Genomic DNA, 23,345 nt, shown 5'->3' with positions numbered 1-23,345 from the left:
CGATGAGCAAATCGATGAGGAGGATGAGAGTGTGTCTGGATGTATCTCAATCTGCTGGACAATTTGCGAAAACGATATGGAAAAGGTTGATGGCCATGGCTGGCATGCATTCGTTTCCAGGGTCCTACGGTTAATGCGTTTGTTGTTTTTGCGGCAACAATAACTTTCAGTCTTATGCTTAAGGACCCACACAGGGATCCCAGCACAGGACCAGTGGCTAATGTCATTTTATTGCTCCATCGTTGGGAGCTCTGGCTTTGGATCTGTGGCACAGTCTCTTGCCTCTGTCTGTGGCTCTGTGTATTTTGAGGGGAGTGAAAATTCCATTTTAAATTAGAGACAAACGAACATTCATTTGGTTGCAAGGCTTAATGGCTTTGGGTCGCCTTGAGTTAATGCGTTGATATGATGATATCATTAACAAAATTTGGCTCCTTGTCCTCCTTGCTTAGCTTATGCGACCATAAGCTTCTGTTTTTGCGGCCAGAGATATGGAAGCTAAACAATTGCAAGAAACAGTTGCTGATTTTGTGGTCTAATTGATACACAAGAACGACTGGACAACTGGACAGCAGAACAGGACAAGATGTCCTAGCCAAAAGTTACAAATGCAACGACCAGCAGCATCTGACAATTGTTTTCAATGTTGTGGTCAGCATCTATATCTCTCGTTCTCTCTCTCTCTCTATCTCTCTCTCTCTCTCTGTCTCTGTCTCTTTTGTCTGTCCATCTGTCTGACTCTCTCACACATCCAATCTATTTTCAGTTGTCAGGGACACACAGTATTCCTTCAGTTCTCCTGCCCCCAAAGCTGTCAATCAGTGGGTGGCTGCTGATGCATCTGCCTGGGGCATACGCTGCGTATGCTTAATGCTATTTGCCACAAAGACACACACACACATCGTTTGTGTAGTGTCGTGTGCTGCTGTTTAGTTAAAGGTTTTTGTGTCTTATTGCAGCAAAGTTTTTAAGCACGTCGAACTCTTAAAACTTACGAACGACGCGTGTCATTGAAAGCCTTACACACACACACACACACACAGAGAGAGAGAAGTTGTCAAAGCAGACACGAGTGACAAGAGAAAAACGAGACAAAAGACAAAAGAGAGACATAGAAATAGACATAGACATAGACAAAGACATAGACATAGACATAGAGGATGGATAAATAGACTAAAAGTAAGGGCAACATTTCAATTTGCAGCTACTGAAACTTTGACAAGTAGCTGGAGAGCCAGTTATCAATAAGCCTGAGAGCAGAGTAGAGCGCAGCAGAGGAGGAGCGGCATCATCTCAAATATGATTATACGCCTGATGCTTGAAACTTTTTGCTCATGCAATGCACTCTAAACTCTTTACAGCGCAGCAGACAGCCACAGACACAGGAGGAGAAACAGAAGAAGTATCCGCAGAAGGAGCATCAGCATCAACAGTAGAACACACACAGGAAAAATGGCCAGCCAGCGGGAGGGAGCAAGATGTGCTTCTCGTCGAGGAGCAGGGCTCTTGCATTCCACATTCAATATGCTGGCATTCAGCTGGATTATAATCTCCGAGTTAATGCTCAGTGGTAAGTGTGCACGAGTCCCATATTGCCTGGCGCCAATCCCTCACGAGTTTCGTGTCATGTTAAACGCAATCTGAATTCCGAATTTATTATGCCAACAGCGTGTGTGTGCCACCATTTTGCGGTTAAAATTGATTATTTAATTTACCAAATAAGTGTTTATTATATGCACTGCCAGACCCCAATCCACAATCCCCAATCCCAATCCGCGCTGTAATGCCATTTCCCTTTTAAAAATGACAAGAGAGAGAATGTGCCATCGCTTGCTTTTGATTAATATTGGTTTGTTCAATTAAAGTAGCCATAATTTGGCCAGCCACAAGCCGCCCTGTCAGCCCTGTCCGTACTGTCCGCACTGTCCGTATAGTCCATCCTGTGGCACTGTAACGCTTGGATCAGCGAGAGAGCTAGTTCGCAGCGCCATCTAGTGGTCGGCACCGTAAGGGCCGTGGTAGACCAAACACCCTCTATGGGCTAGGTCGGGGAGATCACGAAAAGTGGCATAGGAAGAGTGATAGAGTTAACAGCTTGGATTGTCAACTTTCTCTGGCATTTCACCCTGTCCTTTGAGAGGGCCCGAGGGTTGTAGCTTGTTGAGGGGCTTGGCTTCGGTCTCTTCCCGTTTTGGCGCTCGACCCGAGCGTTCGTTTTCTCTGTCAACAGCCAATAAGTATTTTTTATAAGTGCTAAAAAGGGAAAAAAACGTGTAATCGCGGCGGGAGGAGAAGAGCTTCAGCATTCCGGCATTAGTTTTCCAGCCTAGGTGAGATTGAGAAGGGTAAAGGAAAATTGGACTAGTCAGATAATTTCATCCGTGTAGGACCGGCCATTGGCGCAGTGGATACCGCAAAGGAGGAACGCCGCATCGCCGTATTTTCTTTGCAAAGCGGCCCGGATCAGCTTCGCGGATCCAAAGACGCGAGGCGTCGAGGAGATCGAGCGTCCAAGGGACGCCAGAAGGGGTCCAGAGGAGCAGCCAAAGCAGCGTTGGAAAAAATTGCAGGCCCAAGTACACGGGAACCGACGCCACGCTAGCGAGAGTTGAGTGGTTTTTGGGGAAGAAGAAAAAAAAACTCAATCGTCTTGTTGAAAAGCGAGCCAAGGCAGGGCTATATAGCGCAGCTAGAGCGAAAGCAAGAGCAGTCCGAGATCTGGCGGGGTCTTTCGAGTGGTCTCGCGAGTGATTTTTATCGTCGGGAACCGTCCCAGGGAACGATGGAGTGATTTCGGAAGGGAGAAAATCTAAAACTAAAAGAAACCGGGAATGGCTGAGATCTCTAGTAATAATAGGATTCAGTGTTAAGTGATTAGTGTTAATAATTTAATGAGTTAAGTAATATTTCTTTGTTAGTTTTTTTTGTGCGTTAAAGTCTGCGACAGTCGGCGAAGGGCAGGCGAAAGAAAAGGAAGAAAAAGAAAGGGCAGAGAGAGTTTTTTTGTTGTACTCGAGTGGAATGAGTCGCTCAAAGTGAGAGTGGAGCGAGCAAAGAGTTTAATTTGTGAGTGAGGTTTTTTTTCTGTGTGCCTTTGATTTACTCCCGATTGGAGTTCACTTTACAGGTCCAAATCTCCTCCGGGAAGCGCTTCGTCGGTGGATATGCGGATCATCGGGTGAGTGAGAACGAACAAGAAAATTTAACCCTGGCAATTCCACTCATGAGAGAAAAGGAAAGAGAAATTTAGATAATTACATAATTCCCCCTATTGTTTGTTCCGTTTCTCCCCCCCTTTCGGTCTGGCTGTTGTACTGTCTTTATACATGAATTCCGAGATAATTGTTAGTTTTATTCCTCATCATTATTAAGCAATTTTATTGATATTATTTTTTTAATTCTTTTACTTTTTATGCGTACTTTTTGTTGGGTTATGTTTAGTTTTAGTTTAGGAATCGCTCAGTTTTTAGTCATAATTCAATAAATTTTATAATGTTTTAGTTCACAGTTTTTTTTTGCCTTCGGCTAGCCAAATGCCCCTGAGGATCCCATAACGACGCAAAGGGGTCATTCCATATAAATTGCGACCTAGGAATGGCCAAGGTAGGGAGGGTCAATCCGCCCTCAACGAGATCTGAGGCGGGGAAAAGCGTTCGGGGACAGGTCGGAGAAAGGGCCAATTATGTGTTCAAGCAATTTTAGGTCCACCTTAACTCTCGTCGTAGCACGCATAAATTTTAACTTGTTAATAATGAGGATAGGCATCCGGTGAGAGGAGGGCAAGATCACCACCCCAATTAGCCGACGAGCATCCCAGCCGGGAATAACCGCGTGCGCCCTTCTCCCACTCCCCAACACCCAGCCTGGTTCGTTACAGTTATAAGTAATTATTAATTTCATTATTATAAAGTTAGTGGCGCCCAACAATGGGACCCAAAATAATTGGTAGAACCGCATCCCGATGTGGTCAACAATATCGCAGAAACACACACATCAAAAACACTTTCGGTTTTTCTGGCAAACGATGTACATATGTAGTGGGCTTGAGAAGAGAGGCATATACGTTTATTCGCTTTTATTCTCAAACTACGGTTGCTGCAGCATCTGGGCCAGAATACCGATCTTCATAGTCAGCTAAATTTTGCAAGTCAGTCGCATAGGATTTATTGTTGAGAAGTTGCTAGCAGCGATCGACAAGCCACGGCTGAGGACGTAGAGCTTAGTAGGCGATTAAATACCCTACAGTAATGGAGTCCGTAGCCCAACGAGTTAGACGTTTGGAAAAGCAGGGAAGAAGTCTTTAAATAAGTCCACCCTGACCACGAATAACGAGTTTTAGCAAAGACCCATCCATAGTTTACAATAGTCATGCGGCAGAGCTGGCCATCAAACGCTCGGAAATACAGAACAAAATCTTTAATAAGAGTTTGCCTGGCCACGGGTGATGGAAAACCAGCATACCTGTCCGCGGAAGCAAGAGTGCGAAGGAGAGTAAAGAAGACGAAACTGATTAGCTTCGATGTACTCGCACTCGAGCTTGCAGTCGTTGTTTTTGTCTTGCGGATCGGCGCTCCAAAGCAATAAAACGTTTGGTTGTTGTTGCAAGGGCTGATTAGCACGGCACAAGCAGCGGTAAATTATCTCTGTTCTTTCTTCTCACACCAGTTCCGATATGATTTTTTTTCAGGGGAACTAAGCTATGCTTGAAGGCAAATAAATGTTTTTTTTGATTTCTTTATATATTGCGATTTTCACAAAATATTATTCTTATTTTTTAATTATAAATTGTTTTTTGTTTTATTATCAGTTACAAACGCGTCTCACTTCCTCAAGCTGTAAGCAAAGAGTTTTTATTTTTTTTGTGTTACAAGAAAAAAAGTTGCTAGAACGCCGAAACAGCTGTCTCGGTTGAGATAGGTCATCGACCGGCAAAGAATTGTGAGCACTGGGAAGAAAAAAAGCTAGTTGACGTGCCGAAGGGAATCAATAATGGAGGGAGAACCTGTAAATCCGTCCGTTTGCATTCTGTGTGGGGAAGAGTTTGGGTCCCTGCAGTCATACAAGACCAGGTGTGGCCACGAATTTCATAAAGCTTGCATCGTCCCCTACTCGAAGGAAAATGCTAAATGTCCCAGATGTGGAAGAGTCACTTTTGAGTTGCAAGGCGGCGCATCGGTTTCGGGCACGCAAACCGCCAAACAGCAGGCAGGAAGCAAAGAAAAAGCTTCAGGCACCCCAGCGACGGGATCAGCAAATAATAATCCAGGTTCAGCTTCAGTTGATGGCGGGAATATAGGAATCATGATTACCCAAGCCGTGCGAGCCATGCAAAACGACCTTTTAACCCAGTTGTCGGAGCAGATGGCGCAAATAATACAAACCAATGTCGCTGCTCATCTTCAACTGACTGGCCGGGATCAACACACTCGAAATATAGCTCCAGACCATAGTTCGCAGGGTCAGGAAGCAGGCGGAGGCCGAGAATCGGCAGGATTTTACAGAGAGGGCAGAGACACTCCTAGAAGTTTAGCTTCCGATCTGTCCCAAAGGCCGGACAAGGTCGTACACATTATGAATGGTTGGAAGCTACGATTTAGCGGGAATGCGGATGGAATTAGCGCTGATAATTTTATCTATAGGGTAGAAGCTCTCACCCATGCAACGCTGGAAAGCAACTTTGCGGTGCTATGTAGCAACGCTAGCATCCTCTTTGACGGAAAGGCTCGGGAATTCTTTTGGAGGTTTCATAAGTCAGTGGTAGTAGTCCGATGGGATGTGCTTTGTCAGGCATTAAAGAAACAGTTCCGAGACACTCGCACGGATGTGGACATTCGAGAGGCGATCAGGGACCGGAAGCAGAAAGAAAAGGAAGGGTTCGATGCCTTTTATGATGCCATAGTCCAGCTAATGGATAGTTTAGAGTCTCCCTTGTCAGAAAAGTCTGTGGTAGACATACTGCGAAGAAATTTGAGGCCCGAAGTAAGGCACGAGTTGCTCAATATAAAAATAACTTCGGTTGGGGAGCTCAGGGAAATATGCAGACGAAGAGAGAATTTCCTGGAGGACGTGAGACGGAATTATGGGTATCAAAAGAGTGTCCCTTTCCGTAGGCAAGTAGCTGAGTTGGTGGAGGAGCACATGTCTGATGACGAAACGGAGTTTTCCGAAGGTGAGGGCGAAGCCGAAATAGGAGCGTTGGCCTTGGTATGCTGGAACTGCCATAAGGAAGGACATCGGTACCAGGATTGCGAATCCAAACGCAAGATCTTTTGCTATGGGTGTGGCATTCCAAACATTTACAAACCAGCTTGCGAAAAATGTCAGAAAAAAAACGGCATGGCGAGCACACAGCCTCGTCAGCTTCAGAGTGTGCGTCGCCAAAAATCCGCGAACCCAGACGCCAGCCAGTAGAAAATCAACACCAGGCAGTTATAGATACGAGCATTCCAGTCCAGCCCGTCAGTACAGTAAAAACAAATTTATGGCATAATTTCATTAATTCTAATTCAGATGCAGAGGCTGTAGAAACACTGTTCCGTCGTAGATCCAATTCAAGACACTCCAAACGGATGAGATCATTTTGGAAGGCAGCTAAGTCAATAAATGCGATTAGATACAAAGAGCTCGATAAACGTCCGTACGCAGAGGTAAAAATTTTTGAGCGGCCAGTGCTTGGGTTGTTAGATACGCGATGAGTGTAGTTGGTGGGAATTTGGCTAAACAAATAATTACCAGCAGGATTCCATTTAAACGGGGCATCTCAGTTGCTCATACTGCAGATGGCAGGCGGCAGGAGGTTCTGGGTCGATTGAGAACTCCAGTCACCTATGATAACGTCGTGAAGGATTTGGAACTACATATCATTCCGTCGCTTAGCCAGGACTTATATCTAGGAATCGATTTTTGGTCAACGTTCAATTTATTACCTCCGGAGATGCAGGTAGCAGAAATTTGTCAGGAATCGCACGTACTAATTCCAAGTCAGAAAGAGGAGTTGCAGAAGGTTGTGTCGGAATTTCCATCCTTTGCAGTCTCTGGTTTGGGTAGAACATCGGTTTTGTCGCACTCCATCGATGCAGGAGATGCTAAGCCTGTAAAACAACGGCATTTTCCCGTGTCACCAGCCGTGGAGAAACTGCTGTATGCCGAAGTGGATAGGATGCTCAAATTAGGAGTTATTGAGGAATCTGATAGCGCCTGGTCCTCTCCAGTTGTGCTAGTCCAGAAACCGGGAAAGGTTCGACTTTGCCTAGACAGCCGAAAAGTCAATGCTGTTACACGAAAGGACGCCTATCCGTTGCCGCAAATAGACGGTATACTAAGTCGCCTCCCCAGAGCCATGTTCATCTCGAGTCTGGATCTCAAGGATGCCTATTGGCAGATACCCTTAGATCCAGAGTCTCGGGACAAAACTGCTTTCACAATTCCAGGTAAACCTTTATATCAGTTTAAGGTTATGCCGTTCGGTCTCACCAACGCGTCGCAAACCATGACCAGATTGATGGACAAGGTGATCCCTGCGGAACTTCGCAATGAAGTCTTCGTCTACTTGGACGACCTGTTAATTGTTTCCGATAGCTTTGAGTCGCATATGAAGGTGTTGAGAGTTGTAGCGCAGCATGTTCGATTGGCTGGATTAACGCTCAACGTAGAAAAGAGCAAATTCTGTATGCGTTCGGTGAAATATCTTGGTCATATCGTCGGGGAGGGTGTCATTCGAACGGATCCCGGGAAAATTTCGGCCATGATAGACTTTCCAGTGCCGAACTCTTTGAGAGCCCTACGGAGATTCCTTGGGATGGTTGGATGGTATCGTAAATTTATAGCAAATTTTGCGTCGATAGCTTCCCCTCTCACTGACCTGCTGAAACCTAAGTGCAGATTTGTCATGACTTCAGAAGGACGTACCGCGTTCGAGGAACTTAAAAAACTGTTGTGCTCTGCGCCAGTTCTTCGTAGTCCCGATTTTAGCCAACCTTTCTTTGTGCATTGTGATGCCAGCAAGTCAGGTGTTGGAGGTGTCTTAGTGCAAAAGACTCCGGAAGGAGACGAATTTCCGATAGCTTTTGTGTCGAAAAAACTTAATAAGGCGCAAAGAAATTATTCTGTGACCGAGCAAGAGTGTCTGGCGGCGATTGTTTGCATCAATCGTTTTAGGGCATACATAGAGGGACATGATTTTACGGTTATCACCGATCATGCATCTCTAAAATGGCTCATGACGCAGACGGATCTACATTCGCGGCTGGCCCGATGGGCATTGAAATTACAGGGCTTTAACTTCAAAATAGAACACCGGAGTGGGCGTTTAAATGTTGTACCCGATGCCTTATCCAGAGTTAATGAAGAAGAGTTGGCGGCCGTTGATGTCGGTTATGGACAAGCAGTTGATCTCGAGTCACCAGCTTTTCAGTCCGACGAGTATGTGGAGCTGGTAAGCAGAATAAGGGCCAATGACGTTAACTTGCCGGATCTGAGGGTGGTCGAAGATCGTGTGTATAGGAAGTGTGATTTCGCCACAGGGAGTACTCTTCATGATCATTTTATCTGGAAGTTATGGATCCCACAGAGTCTCATTCCAGAGGTACTAGCCAATGCTCACGACCATCCCTTAGCATCGCATGGGGGAATTCATAAGACTCTAGAGCGAGTGCGACAGTTTCTCTATTGGCCAAGTTTAGTCAAAGATGTAAAAGCGTATGTACTCGCGTGCGACACTTGTAAAGCAACTAAAGCACCGAACTCTGTCCAGCGACCCCCGTTGGGAGTGGCACCCGAGTCGCAGAGGTTTTTCCAGAAGCTATACGTAGATTTTCTCGGCCCTTATCCACGTTCAAAAAGCGGGAATATTGGCATATTTATAGTACTAGACCACTATTCTAAGTTTGTCTTCCTGAAGGCTGTAAAAAAACTAACGGCTGATCTCGTGATCAAGTATCTGCAGCAAGATCTATTCCACACTTTTGGCTTTCCGGAGACCATCGTATCGGACAATGGCTCGCAATTTAAGTCGGAAGTCTTCCAAAAGTTTCTCAAAGCGCACAAGATATCACACACGGCCACAGCAGTATACTCTCCGCAGTCGAATGCGTCAGAGCGAGTAAACCGATCTGTAATTGCCGCCATTCGTTCCTATGTGAGGTCCGATCAGAAAAATTGGGACGAGGAGCTGAGCAGCATTTGTTGCGCCTTGCGAACCGCGGTCCATTCTAGCCTTGGAACTTCGCCCTATTATATGGTATTTGGGCAGCAGTTCGTTAGCTCCGGGGAAACGTATAAAGTTCTGAGAGCTCTTCGATTGTTGGAAGATAAATCCCTAGTCTTCTCCAAGGAGGATTCGTTGGAATTGGTACGTAGCAAGGCCTTAATGGTAATGGAAAAGCAAAGGCAGAAAAACGAACGAAATTACAATTTGAGATCAAGGGAGGTTTCGTACCAAGTGGGCCAAGAGGTGTTCCGGAGGAACTTTAAGCAGAGCAACTTCCAGGCTGGCTATAGTGCCAAACTGGGCCCAGCCTATGTGAAGGCCAGAATCCGCAAGAAGATAGGTAATGCTTATTATGAGTTGGAGGATCTACAAGGACGGTCTATTGGGCGATACCACGCGAAAGACTTAAAACAATAGCTGATCCGCGCAGTTTGGATCCGACTTGTGTGATACCACTAAGTCAGATCTTCGGCGGGGGGTATTTGTAACGCTTGGATCAGCGAGAGAGCTAGTTCGCAGCGCCATCTAGTGGTCGGCACCGTAAGGGCCGTGGTAGACCAAACACCCTCTATGGGCTAGGTCGGGGAGATCACGAAAAGTGGCATAGGAAGAGTGATAGAGTTAACAGCTTGGATTGTCAACTTTCTCTGGCATTTCACCCTGTCCTTTGAGAGGGCCCGAGGGTTGTAGCTTGTTGAGGGGCTTGGCTTCGGTCTCTTCCCGTTTTGGCGCTCGACCCGAGCGTTCGTTTTCTCTGTCAACAGCCAATAAGTATTTTTTATAAGTGCTAAAAAGGGAAAAAAACGTGTAATCGCGGCGGGAGGAGAAGAGCTTCAGCATTCCGGCATTAGTTTTCCAGCCTAGGTGAGATTGAGAAGGGTAAAGGAAAATTGGACTAGTCAGATAATTTCATCCGTGTAGGACCGGCCATTGGCGCAGTGGATACCGCAAAGGAGGAACGCCGCATCGCCGTATTTTCTTTGCAAAGCGGCCCGGATCAGCTTCGCGGATCCAAAGACGCGAGGCGTCGAGGAGATCGAGCGTCCAAGGGACGCCAGAAGGGGTCCAGAGGAGCAGCCAAAGCAGCGTTGGAAAAAATTGCAGGCCCAAGTACACGGGAACCGACGCCACGCTAGCGAGAGTTGAGTGGTTTTTGGGGAAGAAGAAAAAAAAACTCAATCGTCTTGTTGAAAAGCGAGCCAAGGCAGGGCTATATAGCGCAGCTAGAGCGAAAGCAAGAGCAGTCCGAGATCTGGCGGGGTCTTTCGAGTGGTCTCGCGAGTGATTTTTATCGTCGGGAACCGTCCCAGGGAACGATGGAGTGATTTCGGAAGGGAGAAAATCTAAAACTAAAAGAAACCGGGAATGGCTGAGATCTCTAGTAATAATAGGATTCAGTGTTAAGTGATTAGTGTTAATAATTTAATGAGTTAAGTAATATTTCTTTGTTAGTTTTTTTTGTGCGTTAAAGTCTGCGACAGTCGGCGAAGGGCAGGCGAAAGAAAAGGAAGAAAAAGAAAGGGCAGAGAGAGTTTTTTTGTTGTACTCGAGTGGAATGAGTCGCTCAAAGTGAGAGTGGAGCGAGCAAAGAGTTTAATTTGTGAGTGAGGTTTTTTTTCTGTGTGCCTTTGATTTACTCCCGATTGGAGTTCACTTTACAGGTCCAAATCTCCTCCGGGAAGCGCTTCGTCGGTGGATATGCGGATCATCGGGTGAGTGAGAACGAACAAGAAAATTTAACCCTGGCAATTCCACTCATGAGAGAAAAGGAAAGAGAAATTTAGATAATTACATAATTCCCCCTATTGTTTGTTCCGTTTCTCCCCCCCTTTCGGTCTGGCTGTTGTACTGTCTTTATACATGAATTCCGAGATAATTGTTAGTTTTATTCCTCATCATTATTAAGCAATTTTATTGATATTATTTTTTTAATTCTTTTACTTTTTATGCGTACTTTTTGTTGGGTTATGTTTAGTTTTAGTTTAGGAATCGCTCAGTTTTTAGTCATAATTCAATAAATTTTATAATGTTTTAGTTCACAGTTTTTTTTTTGCCTTCGGCTAGCCAAATGCCCCTGAGGATCCCATAACGACGCAAAGGGGTCATTCCATATAAATTGCGACCTAGGAATGGCCAAGGTAGGGAGGGTCAATCCGCCCTCAACGAGATCTGAGGCGGGGAAAAGCGTTCGGGGACAGGTCGGAGAAAGGGCCAATTATGTGTTCAAGCAATTTTAGGTCCACCTTAACTCTCGTCGTAGCACGCATAAATTTTAACTTGTTAATAATGAGGATAGGCATCCGGTGAGAGGAGGGCAAGATCACCACCCCAATTAGCCGACGAGCATCCCAGCCGGGAATAACCGCGTGCGCCCTTCTCCCACTCCCCAACACCCAGCCTGGTTCGTTACAGCACCCACAAATCGATGGAAAAAGTCCAGTCGATGGACACTTCATTTATTTTAAATCAGTTTTCATGCCATAGCCATGCCACACTCCACTCCCAGCACACGACTGTGCAGCATTTTTCCGGCATTCTGATCCGCATATCCGAATGTATTCAATTACGTTGATTATGTTTCAGCCATCGAAGGATATGGATGTAGAAACTATTCCCGAAATGGTCGCAGGATATCCCACATATGTATATCTCTTTACTGAAATTTATTTAAATTTCCACTTGATGTTGGCGGATAAGTCATCGGATTTAATGCGGATAATTCGTGTGGCAACTGGCGCTCCGTAAATGAATCGAGCCAGAGATGAAACAGAAATGAAATAAAATGAAATAAATTGCATTAAATGCAAGTCAAATTCGGAGCGTCGACCATGGCGTCGCCCAGGGCCACTGTCATAAATTAACACTCAGGGGGGGCAGGGGGATCCTCCCTCCCCCTCCAGCAACAATAGCAGACCAGGCCTGATCCTTGTCCTTTGGAAATTCCCGTGCATAATTGAGTTTTATTTACACTTTTTTGATGGTTTGTTCTCTTTTATTGTCTCTTTGCCTGGGGCATAATCGAATTCAAATTGTTGCCACATGCCGTGTACGAAATTCGCAGTCGAGAACCTCTCTCACTGGGAGTCCTGTCACGAACATCCCTTCATCCTTCCATACATACATACATACATACATACATATGTACATATCCGTTTGCGTATGCCTTTCCACTCTGGTTGCTGATAGTGTTTTTGTTTTTGTTCTGTCCCCCCAAAAGCTCATTGCCTAAAGGATCTGAAGATATTCGTGCCGGAGGCCGTCATCATGGGAAATGCAGCGACATTGTCTTGTCAATATGATTTGGAGCAGGTAAGTGAAGTATCCTGAAGGAACAACAGCAGCAGCAGCAGCAACAAGAGCAGCACCAGAAGCTATGAGGATATTGTCAACGGCGGCATGCTTAATTATTATAATTACTTGCACTTTGTCTTGCCGTTGTCGCCAATCTCTCCGTCCTCTCTGTCCCTGCTGCTGTGGCTCGACTCATTGTCGCTGCGTTGCTGCTGCTGCTGCTGCGATGTCTATCCACTCAGGCTTTTCATTAACGCATTTTCCTTCCGTTTTACAGGCAGCACTGTACGCTGTACGCTGGTACTTTGGCCAGGAGGAGTTCTATCGCTATGTACCCCGCGAGGCCAAGCCCACATTTGTCTTCGCCGTTGCCGGCATTAATGTTGATGTAAGTTTAATTAAGCGTGGAATCTCTCCCCAGACAATGCCCTGGGACTCCTGTCTCCATTGTCTCTCCATTTAATGAACAAATCACAAGAGCGGCAGCCATGTGTTCAAAGTTTTTTCAGACTAACAAATGGGAAAATATTCAAATATTGTGCAAATATTTATGAATGTAGACAGTGTGGCGGTGTTGCAGCTGCCTGAGGCAGTTGCAGGCAGCATCGTCTTTTCCCTCTCTAACTTCCATGGGCGATCTGTGTGTGTGTGTGTCACACTTTTCATTTCTATTGCTATCCCATATTTGTACACTTTTATTTACAATATTCGGTGGTGTTTTCCATTTACATATGTGTGTGTGTGTGTGTGTATGCTGCACAATTGGGAAAGTGCCACAACGCCACACACAGACCCAAATGCTGATACAGCCGCCGCTAACGCCGATGCCGCTGCTGCTGCCGCTGACTGAAATATTGCGAAAAGTGCAAAATAGTTTATGGCGCGCGCGGGCTGGGCTGGTCTGGGCTGCTAGGCAAACAAAAGCAAACAAATAACCGAAAAACCAGAAAACAGCAAGCATCTAAAAGATATGGGTACAATCCATCCTAGTGCACGGGAAATGCTCAGCATTTTGCATGCCATTCCATTCCATTCCGTTTGTTCCATGCAGCGCTCATTAATAAAAACAACAGCCGAAAAGTATGCAATAAATTCGGTGCCCCGAGCAGCAGCTCCGCAAGCGGCGAAATATTTTGGACACCATTTAAAAATCAGCATCCGGTTCCTGTTTTAACCATAAAAACACAACCCACAGAAACCAGACAAGGGTTCCCATTGAATATATGCTGCATATCAGGGAGGATACTCTATGATTCGAAAGGACATAACCACTAGCTAAGACTGCACTGGAATAAAAGGCCGTCTCTGAAGATAGATGCAGAAAGATCAATTTGGAACCTCCTGTTCCATTTCGGTCATTCCATTAGAGCTCATAAATAAACACCATCCGCCGCAAGGTATGCAGTAAATTCGGGTCGCCTAAGGCATGGAAATACCATTACACATTTTGGGAAATATTAATATCTAATGGAAAAAATGGACACGCTTAAACGTTAAAAACTGAAATATCAAATTAGCAGATCATCCAAGACGTGCAGCTTCCAAAACCAACAGCTGTTTCATCTGGGAATCTTCCCATTCACTGATCCAATGCATAATACGAGTATACCCTGCAAAACCCTTGACAGTGCAGTGTATAAACCTTCTCTCCTCAATGGGGGCGTTCGTTTGGCGAAAACGAATCGATTGTCGTATAATCATAAATAAATAAAATTGAATTTGCCATGAAAAATTTGTGTGCGTTTGTGTGTGTGTGTGTGTGCGGGGGAAATATAAATTGAAAACTCATTCGTCCGCACATAAAACTGCAAACTCATTTACAAACACTTCGGGCCACATTTTTCACAAACAAATTCGCCAAAAAAAAAAATATATAAGAAAAGGGGAACGTTAAATAATCATAAATAATGGCATAAAGCAGAGGAGTGGGGTGTGGATGATGGAGTAATGTTTGTTTTATGTAATGGCGGGGCTGCTAGCTACCAGAATCGCTCCGATTTCCCATCGGCTATCACAATTGCCCGGTCGTTCCCATCGATAATGGGGCACGCCGGCCACATCAATCAGCAGGGGGAGTGGGGCATGCCGCCGCTGCCGGACTTGATTAATTTGCTTTGATTGTGTCTTTAATTTGCACTCTGGCCCATGCAGCCCTGGCAGTGGGACAAAAAAGCAAAAAGGGAGAATGAGAAAGAGAAAGAGACTAGCCGGAAAAACAGCGAAATAAAATACGATAGCAAATAAAATAAAACACGAGAGAGAAATACGAGTGAATACAAGGGGGAACAACTCGGCTGCTGCTCGAATGTTAATTTGCCACTAATTAGCATTCAAAGGCATTTTTGCACTAATTAAATATTTCGATTGCAGCATCACGACGGGGCATAGGGGCCGGGGCAGGCGCAGAGGGCGGGGCAGTGGGCGTGCGGCTATGCGTGTTAATTATTTCCCATTTCTACTTACTTTCCTTTTTGCCTTGCGCTCTCTATCGATTCCTCGCTTGTTTTTTATTTTATTTGGCGAATCGGAAACTATTCATTGAGGGCATTGCTGGGTTAATGTGGCAGGAGAGCCTACTTATGTGAGTGGCACGCCCCCGAGTGGAAATACATTTTAATTTGAGAACAGAACTCCTTGAGGATGCAATCAGCTATGAACCGCAAACAGGTGAAAAGCGTAAGAAAAGCGAGCTGGTGGAAGAGGCGGAGGCGGAGAGAGGAAGAAGTGGTCATGGCCCAATGGAGAAAGCCATAGAGAGAAAGAAGAGCTGTGAAGAGAGAGGGGGAAGGGAGAGTGGGAGGGTCGATTGCATAATGCAAATGATTTAGCCAGCATTCGCCATGCAATTAAGTTTGAAGGTTAGCCCATAGTTTTAGCCACAAGCAGCAGTGGAAGCACCAATGGCAGTGGCAGCACCTTTTGAACAAAAATAAAAGTTAACAGCCAGCACTCGGCGCTGCCCCAAGCCCAAGGGGCAGCAGCAACAAATCGAAATGAGGCGCCCCCAACTTAAATTGATAGCAGCACTAACGAACGGCAAAGCGAGCGTCAAAGGCCACAGGCCAGAGGTCGAGTCCTGGTCCTGGCCACAAATGGAAAATGGAATTTTTAAGTTATGCCAAGGCATCAAGCATCTGCCACTACTGCCACTAATGCTGCCCTGATCTAGATGCAGATGGATGGCTGGCTGGCTGGTATGATGGCGGAGGTGCCTCGAAATTGTGGCAAGTGCCGTAATTGAGATTAAAACATTATAACTTGACTTGTTTTACTTTTGCTAAATCATTTCAAACAGCTAAACACGGGGCTTAATGAGAAAAGTTCCCGACCCGTGCGCCATTATGCATATGCACATACACCCATACATATACGCTCATATATATGATCATATGAGTGTGTGTGTGTGTGTGTGTGTGTATCTATGAGTGTCAGAGGTGGTGGATAAAGGAGGCAAACACTTGAATGGCAGCTGTCGCTGCTTCTGCCGCTGCATCTGCTTCTGCTGCTGATGATGATGATGCCGCTGACATGCCACCATGCCACCACTTCTGGGGGCATGGCATACGCTGGGTGGGGTGGGCGTGGCCGAGACCAAAGTGCACTCGTGTCGTCCACTTGAGCGTTATTGGAATGTAAATGTATGCATATTAAGGCGGATAGCACGAGGCGGAGGCGGAGACGGAGGCGGACGCAGATAGGAAGTCGCGTCGTCGACAAACTTCAAAAGTCATTCAGCATAGGGAAAGCAACACACCCCTCCACTGCACTGCACCACCACTGCAGCAGCAACCACCACCTTGCAACACCACTCCACCTGGCGCACATGTCACCGAGTGGAAACATATATATGTATATGTACGTGTATATGCAAAAAAAGGGGAAAATGAACAGGAAAATCATCATGTTAAATGTAATTAAATTTTTAATTTAGAGACAGCCGCTCGCTTCGGTGGCGAATCTTCAATTAAAAACACAATTACCAGAGAACCACCCGCTGAGCGACAGGGCAGGGAAGCCAAAGGGGCGAGGGAGGGGCAAGGGTCACAGCAGGACAGGAATAGGATATGCCAAGTGCCCCTAAAGTTCTGCGGCTTATTCATTGTCCGCCACAACAATAAAAATCGCCAGCAAGCAAGAGGCCTCTTCTCTGTGTCTCTGCCGCTGCCATTGCCACTGGCTTTCGGGCCCTTTTATCCTCTTCTCCTCAGTTTGTGGACTCCCAAAAAACTTTTTGCACACTGTCAACACGGAAGGAATTATTCCGCATTAAGTTTGCGGTAATGGCAGCCAGCGCCAGTGCTAGTTCCCTGCCTCTGCCTCCTGGCACTGCCTTTCTTTGCCGGAATATCCTGGCGTTTGCTTTTAACATTGTTAATAACCCGACACGCCGGCTCACATTTATGCACAGCAATGTGCCGCTTAAAATTAATGCACTCTCCGCCTGGAAATACCAGCATCAGCAAAAGCAAAACCAGCAACAGAAACAGAACCCAATGGCAGCCGAAGGCCTGGCGACAGAAGTGACCAAAAAGTTCCTCCAATGTAGATCCTGTATTTGCAGGACTTCTTTCGGACTGTAGGACTTCTCCAGGCACAGTTGTGGGGACTGTTGTTAATTAGGATGCACCATGCAGGAGGGTTTGGGGGGGGGCATGTGGGAGTCCCCTTTTCTGGCTTATCCGTAAAGTTGAAAAACTGTAATTGAGTGCGCGATGAAAATCTGCATCACCGATGGAACAAATACACTGTGAAAATTTGGAGATTAAAAATGTATAACGAAAATAAGTAAGGAATGTCGAGTCTACTTAATTGTAGAGGCAGAGTTGCGTTTGAGTCATTTTTATGGCCAGAATGAACAAGACAAGTTCCAACAGCCCAATGACAACCTTGGGCTGTTTGAACACCTGGCTTTCGAACACCATTAAGGCTAAAGCGACGCGACACCTAAATATTAGGTGCTTAAATACAAAACATATTGGAATTACAGTATTACAGTAGTATTCACTTTGACAATTTTTAAACAGTTTTTTTAATAAATTAAAAACACCTTAATATATATATATAAAATATTATATTTGTTGGAAATATATTTAATCTAAATATTAAAATTTTTATTTATATACGAAATTTTTTTTTAATAATTTATTTAGTTATAAATCAAATATTGTCATATTAATACCAAAATGTTAGGAAAACCAATTTCTTTTTACAATGTCCACTCTCGGAAATATGCAAATACTACAATTTCAGTGCTTTTTACTCTGGTTGTAGTTTTGCAGATAGCCCTTCCATATGTGGACCCTCATCCTATGGGATAATGAGAAAATGTTTTGATAATCATGTGACCACAATCAATGGAAGAATTTGTTGCTCTCCAGGGGTTGGAGTGCACTTCATCGAAATATTTCCATCTAAATATCCTCTGGCCATAACCCTCTTTATAGCCAGAAAGCACTTCAATTACCATTATCCACTCAAGCCAGTCACATGCAGGCCTTCCCTCCCCTCTCCACTCGCCACTCTGTGGCATTTTCTATTTTCCTGGCTGTTGTTTACGCCGTGGAGAGGCGGCCTTGGCTAAAAATTGTTGTGCTGTGTGTATGACAAATGGCAACAAATAAACATAATAAATAAAAGGCGAAATGCATTCCGTGAAGTGCAGGAGCCATGCAGTACGAGGAGGGGGGGGCTCGGGATGGGGACACAGCGACTGTTGCAATCGGAATCGCAGAGTGTAACTAGCTCTGTCCTCTGTCCGAGGAGCATCCACCATTGGCTCTTCACTGGCGCTGTTGTTGTTTGTTGTCTGCTGCCTGCGCCAACAATGAGCACAATAAAAAGCCATGCATTTTCCAAACACCCAAAAATTGTACGGCCACGGCAACAACTACAACTGGCAGCCGGTCCTAGCTCCTAGCTCTGCCAGCTCTACTAGCTCCATGGTGCAACAATGGCGGTGCGAGTGTGAGTGGTAGAAGGAGAATAACAACCGCACCGGAAACATCTCATTCACTAAATTTGTGGTCGGTTTTTGCACAAGCGTTAGGCAGTCGAAGTTGTGAAATGCCAGTGGCAACTGGAGGATGGCATGGGGTATGGGGCATGTGGCATGGGGAATTGGTTGCGAAGAGCGTCGAGCGGTAGTGGAGCGTAGGCAACGCCAACGCCGAACGCCGTTAGTTACAACAATGCTCGGAGGCAACGGAAATTCGGCATGACATAATACGTGCACATGTGAGAGAGTGTCTGTGTCTGTATCTGTGCTGTGTCTGTGCCTGTCTGTCTGTGTGCTGCATGTGCGGCATGCGGCACTCGGCGTAGAGTGTGGATAGAATCGGAGTACGTAGCTGTGTATGTGTGTGGCCACCGCGACTTGAGTTGATACAGCAATAATTCATAAAGTGTTGCATGCAAACGAGGCTGCAGCTGAGGCACATACACATGCCGCATGCGACAGAGCGTTGGTAAAATTAAAATTGCTTCACAACAAACAGCGGAAGCTCAGCGAGGAGCCACACACAGCACATGGAGAGTGCGGCACGGGGCATGGGGGCACAGGACAGAGGATAGAGGAAGAGGCAGCGCCACACAACTGGGGGCAACTGCAATGAAATTCATTGTATTCTTACAACTCGACGACTCGACTCAGCCGGAGCTTTCTCCCTTTCTCTGGAAGCGTTTTTTGCTTTAGAGTTATTATTTCATAAAGCCAGAATTATTGAAACAATACTTTACTCTCACACATGGAACTCCTGGCACCACTCCAAGTGTCAGCGTGTGTGTGTGTGTGTTTGTGGCATGCAAAATTACGCTTTAGTGGCATCATTTTTTTTTCTGTTCATGCCCCAAAGTTACAGCTGCGGCTACCGCTAAAGCAATATAAAATATAAATAGAAATTAAAAGCCAACAAATAAAAATACAAAAAAATATATAAAAACAGGAACGGAAAAAAGTCAGGAAAAACTTTTCCACGACAAAAGCAAAGTTAAGTTGAGTTCTGCTACAGCTACTGCTACTGCTGGTGGATGGTTGGCTGAATGGCGGCTTGCCTCTCATACAAAATGGCTACAGTTTCACATGTGGAGAGGCAGCAACTCAAAAAGGAAGCAAGGATATGAGGGTGCACGACTGGGCATATAATTCCTCAAAATGGCAGACATTTGCGTTTTGTTTGGCGCGCTTCCTGGCGCTGCCACTTCCGCTTCCGCCGCCAGTCCCACACAGAGCAGAGAGGCACCAACAAATAAAGTCACATGCAATTAAATAAATATGACAGAAAGCCACACACAAACACTCACCCCTGCAACGGTATGAGGCAGAGCCACGCTGCCCGTGGCATAAAAACTAGTGAGTAAATAAAGGACGACAGGAACAACTTTTGCTGTGTATGCGTATATGTTTGATTACATAATTAGTGTCATTTAATTAGATGGGGATTGAAATCATATCAAGGGGCAAGTGGCAAGAGGCAAGTGGCGCCATGGACAACATTTATTTGTGGCAAAAGTTCAGAGAATTAGGCATTGCTTGGCTTTAACTCTTGTTTGAGTGGAAAACTATTTCCATAAACACATCAGAGATGGCCTCGGGACCCAGAGAAAAAAGCCCTGAATTTTAATATTTACATTTCGATGTGCTAATAGCATTGATCCGAGAGTGAAAATTTACATTTTGATATTACGACTATGAAAATATTTAATTTAAATACATTTCACATTCATATTAAATATGTTTCATATTTACAATGAATCAATCTAGGCAAAAAAAATTATTTCATATAAATCAGAAAGTCGGTTAAAAAGATATAGCGGTTTGAGTTTTGAAAATTGTTGAACCTATTCAGTTGAGCGGCACTGTAAAATCAATATATTTTATATTAAAAATTGTATATTTATTTCATAAAAATTTAATATTTTACACTTAATTATTTATTTTATTTACTTACATTTCTATTTTATTAAAAGTAAATTATATTTATTTTCCCTGTTTTTTTTTTAAAGCCGAATAATTAATGTAGTTGTGGGTGTGTTCCTTTTTACTATGCCATTTTTCTCCGAGTGTACTCATGCAATACGAAAATATAATGTATATGGGCTATGCCCCAGTGCACATTATTCATGCCACACAGCATACACACAAGACTCGTCCCTCTCTGTTGCATACAGAGAACCTTATCAATACGTTTCGCATTTGTTTTCATTTTACGATTGCGTAACGAGATCAACGTCGACAAATCCAAAAGCCACTAGAACCACAGCTGCACAGAGCTATCCTTGCTAGCCCGCGGGGCCATAGGAGATCCAGGAGCCACATTCATGGAGCCAATATGCCAAAATGGCAACCGCGAGGTTGCATGCGGCAGCAGACAGCATCCAGCATCCAGGAGCCAGAGGATTGTATGGTGCCTGGCGGCCCTTATCGACATTCGCGATATCTGCGAATGAACTGGCAGAAAACTAGAAAACAGCAAAAAAGAAATCAACAACCAACTAAATAGAAAAGCCGGGCTACGGGCGAGCAATGCTCGAAAGTGTTGAAACAATCGTAAAAAGCTGTTGTTCGCCTCGGGGCCGGGCCAGTAGTGGCCAGGATTCCTGGCATTCCATGTGGAGCTGAATGTGCCAATACGAGTAGCAGCATTCGGTGGCGCAACCAACAACAAACAACCAACAGACAGCAATGGCAATGGCAATGGCAACACAGCCATGCTTGGATTAGTACAGATGCAAATGAAACAAAGCGATGAGGCAGGGCAACGTTCGCGCTGGCTTTGGTGGCATATGCAAAACTCGAATGGGTTTGCTGTTTGTCTGAACTTAAATACAAAGGGCCAGGCCTGTGATAAAAGGACTTTCCCCCCCAAAATACGCACACCATAGAGGGGCACATTGAACAGACGCTGTGGGGCACGGTAATCGCGACTGTTCGCTGCTGAAGTGGATTTTGAGTAGGATATTGCACAACTGTTTGCCAAGTGGCAAGCGATGGCTGGCAATTAACAGAATATGCTAAACTGTGACAACGATCAAGGGATGGGATGGCATGGCGGGGGGATACCCCTTACCAAAGGTGAACAAAAGGCCCAACAAAAGCCCCCTGTGGCACTTGCCTCTGCCTCGTTGATTAACAACAAGTGCATCGCTTGCGCTTTTCACTGCCTTCAGTGAAGAGGACAGCAGATTATGTTGAAAAGCAGATAGATATAGGTCTTTAATTCCAATTTCAACACAATTTTTGTGGCAGGTTTTAACTGTGTGTGTTTCCCCTTCCTGTGCTCCTACTTGCAGCTCACCAATTCGGATGCCACGTCCGTCACGTTGAAAGGTGTCACCCGAGAGCTGAGCGGCAGCTATCAGTGCGAGGTCTCCGAGGATGCGCCGCTCTTCCACACCGAGATACGGTCGGCGCACATGCAGGTGATTGAGCTGCCCAAAGATGACCCCGTGATGCAGGTGGACAAGAAGGTGATTGGCGCCAACGACCACTTCAAGGCAGTGTGCACTGTGGGTCCCTCCTATCCGCCGGCGAACATTACATGGTACATCAACGGACGCAAGGTGAGTGAAGGCTAATGATTGGACGCTGAGAGAGCGAGAAAGAGTGAACAAATATCTACTGATTCTTCCCATTTGCTTTCCTTTCGTTGCCTCTTTTCCCTCCTTTTTCAGATTTACAAAACGCCCTTGCAGCGCATCACACAGGATGCGTTTGAAGGCTCGACCACATACTCCTCGCTGGAGATCTATCCGCATAGCCAGGTGCTGCAGGGCTTCTTCCAGGCGATGCCCAAGTACCAGCCAAACATAATGCTGCTCTGCGAGGTCTCCATTCTCCATGTGTTCCACAAGAGCGTCCAGCAGCGTATCGGGCTGAGCAATGCGCCGCCAACCACCATTTCGCCCAATCTACTCGGCCTCGAGGGCTCCAAGCGGTATGCCAACGGCGATCCGGATAACTCGGCGCTCACCGGCGCCTCTCAGTGCATCTGCTGCAGCGCCTTGGGCTCTGTCACCCTCGCATTGGCCACGCTGGCGGTGGCACAGCTGTGACCGGTATATGGAGCAACATAAACAATTATTATTGGAAAGCAAACGCAGAGGGAGGGAGGAGCAGAAGGAGGAGGAGGCGGCACATAAAGTGTAATTAAAAAATAACAAAAACAAGAAACTATACAAAAATATGAATGAATATGTGGCTGCAAAGTGCTTAATTGCAACACAAACCAGAAATAATACAACAAAAAATATGGAAAATGCAAAAAAAAAACAAAAAAAAATACTGGGAGGGGGTAAAAAGAGGAGAAAAATCATTGTCAGCTGCTAGTAAAATGTCCTTGCATTTAATATTGTTTTTTATTTGCCATGAAACAGGGGTCGCGCCGCACATCGCATCGGTTCATAGTTAAAATGGAGGTATATTTTCAATGCATTCATTCAGTTGCGCCACGCTACATGCAACATTCCGATAATAACGAAATATAATATAAATACATTCATAAGTGAAAGTTGCAAAGAAAGGCCACACTTTTCAGAAGATCAGGTGAGCGGAAAGGCGAGAAATAAAATAATTAAATAAAATAATTAATGTAACAAAAAATACAAAAAAAAAACAAAAACAAAAGATATAGCATAAATTGAATACGTAACAAGGCGTAACGGATTGTTGTGGATCGTTGGAGGAGCATAAAAATAGGGAAAAGTAATCCATAAATTAAATTTAATTAAAATTAAAAAGAGCCCAACAGCGAAACTAAAGGGAAAAGGGGGAAAAACACACAACAATTAATAAGCATAAGTCAGAGGTCGGAATGTTTAAAAACTATAAGTACACCCTACCACCCTCCAA

At 45.1% G+C, this 23,345-nt stretch overlaps 1 protein-coding gene across 5 annotated transcripts in view; it reads left to right on the top strand.

The window, feature by feature from the left end:
- Nucleotides 1–23,096, top strand: part of LOC108157701 — a 67,471-nt gene extending 44,375 nt beyond the window's left edge. For 3 of the 5 annotated variants that reach the window (XM_033389177.1, XM_033389175.1, XM_017289871.2), the window contains 5 exons: nt 1,362–1,570; nt 12,426–12,517; nt 12,777–12,887; nt 21,788–22,057; nt 22,169–23,096. In XM_033389177.1, coding sequence (XP_033245068.1) covers nt 1,453–1,570; nt 12,426–12,517; nt 12,777–12,887; nt 21,788–22,057; nt 22,169–22,549 — 972 coding nt within the window. In that variant the 5' untranslated portion in view covers nt 1,362–1,452 and the 3' untranslated portion in view covers nt 22,550–23,096. The remainder of the gene's footprint in view (nt 1–1,361; nt 1,571–12,425; nt 12,518–12,776; nt 12,888–21,787; nt 22,058–22,168) is intronic. The other 2 variants (XM_033389176.1, XM_017289872.2) reach the window with 1 other exon arrangement.
- Nucleotides 23,097–23,345: the final 249 nt, after the last annotated feature.

This window comes from Drosophila miranda, chromosome 2 (genome assembly GCF_003369915.1).
Source record: "Drosophila miranda strain MSH22 chromosome 2, D.miranda_PacBio2.1, whole genome shotgun sequence".
Lineage (NCBI taxonomy): Eukaryota > Metazoa > Arthropoda > Insecta > Diptera > Drosophilidae > Drosophila > Drosophila miranda.
The sequence above is the reverse complement of the archived record's forward strand: the minus strand, read 5'-3'. Positions and strand labels throughout refer to the sequence as shown.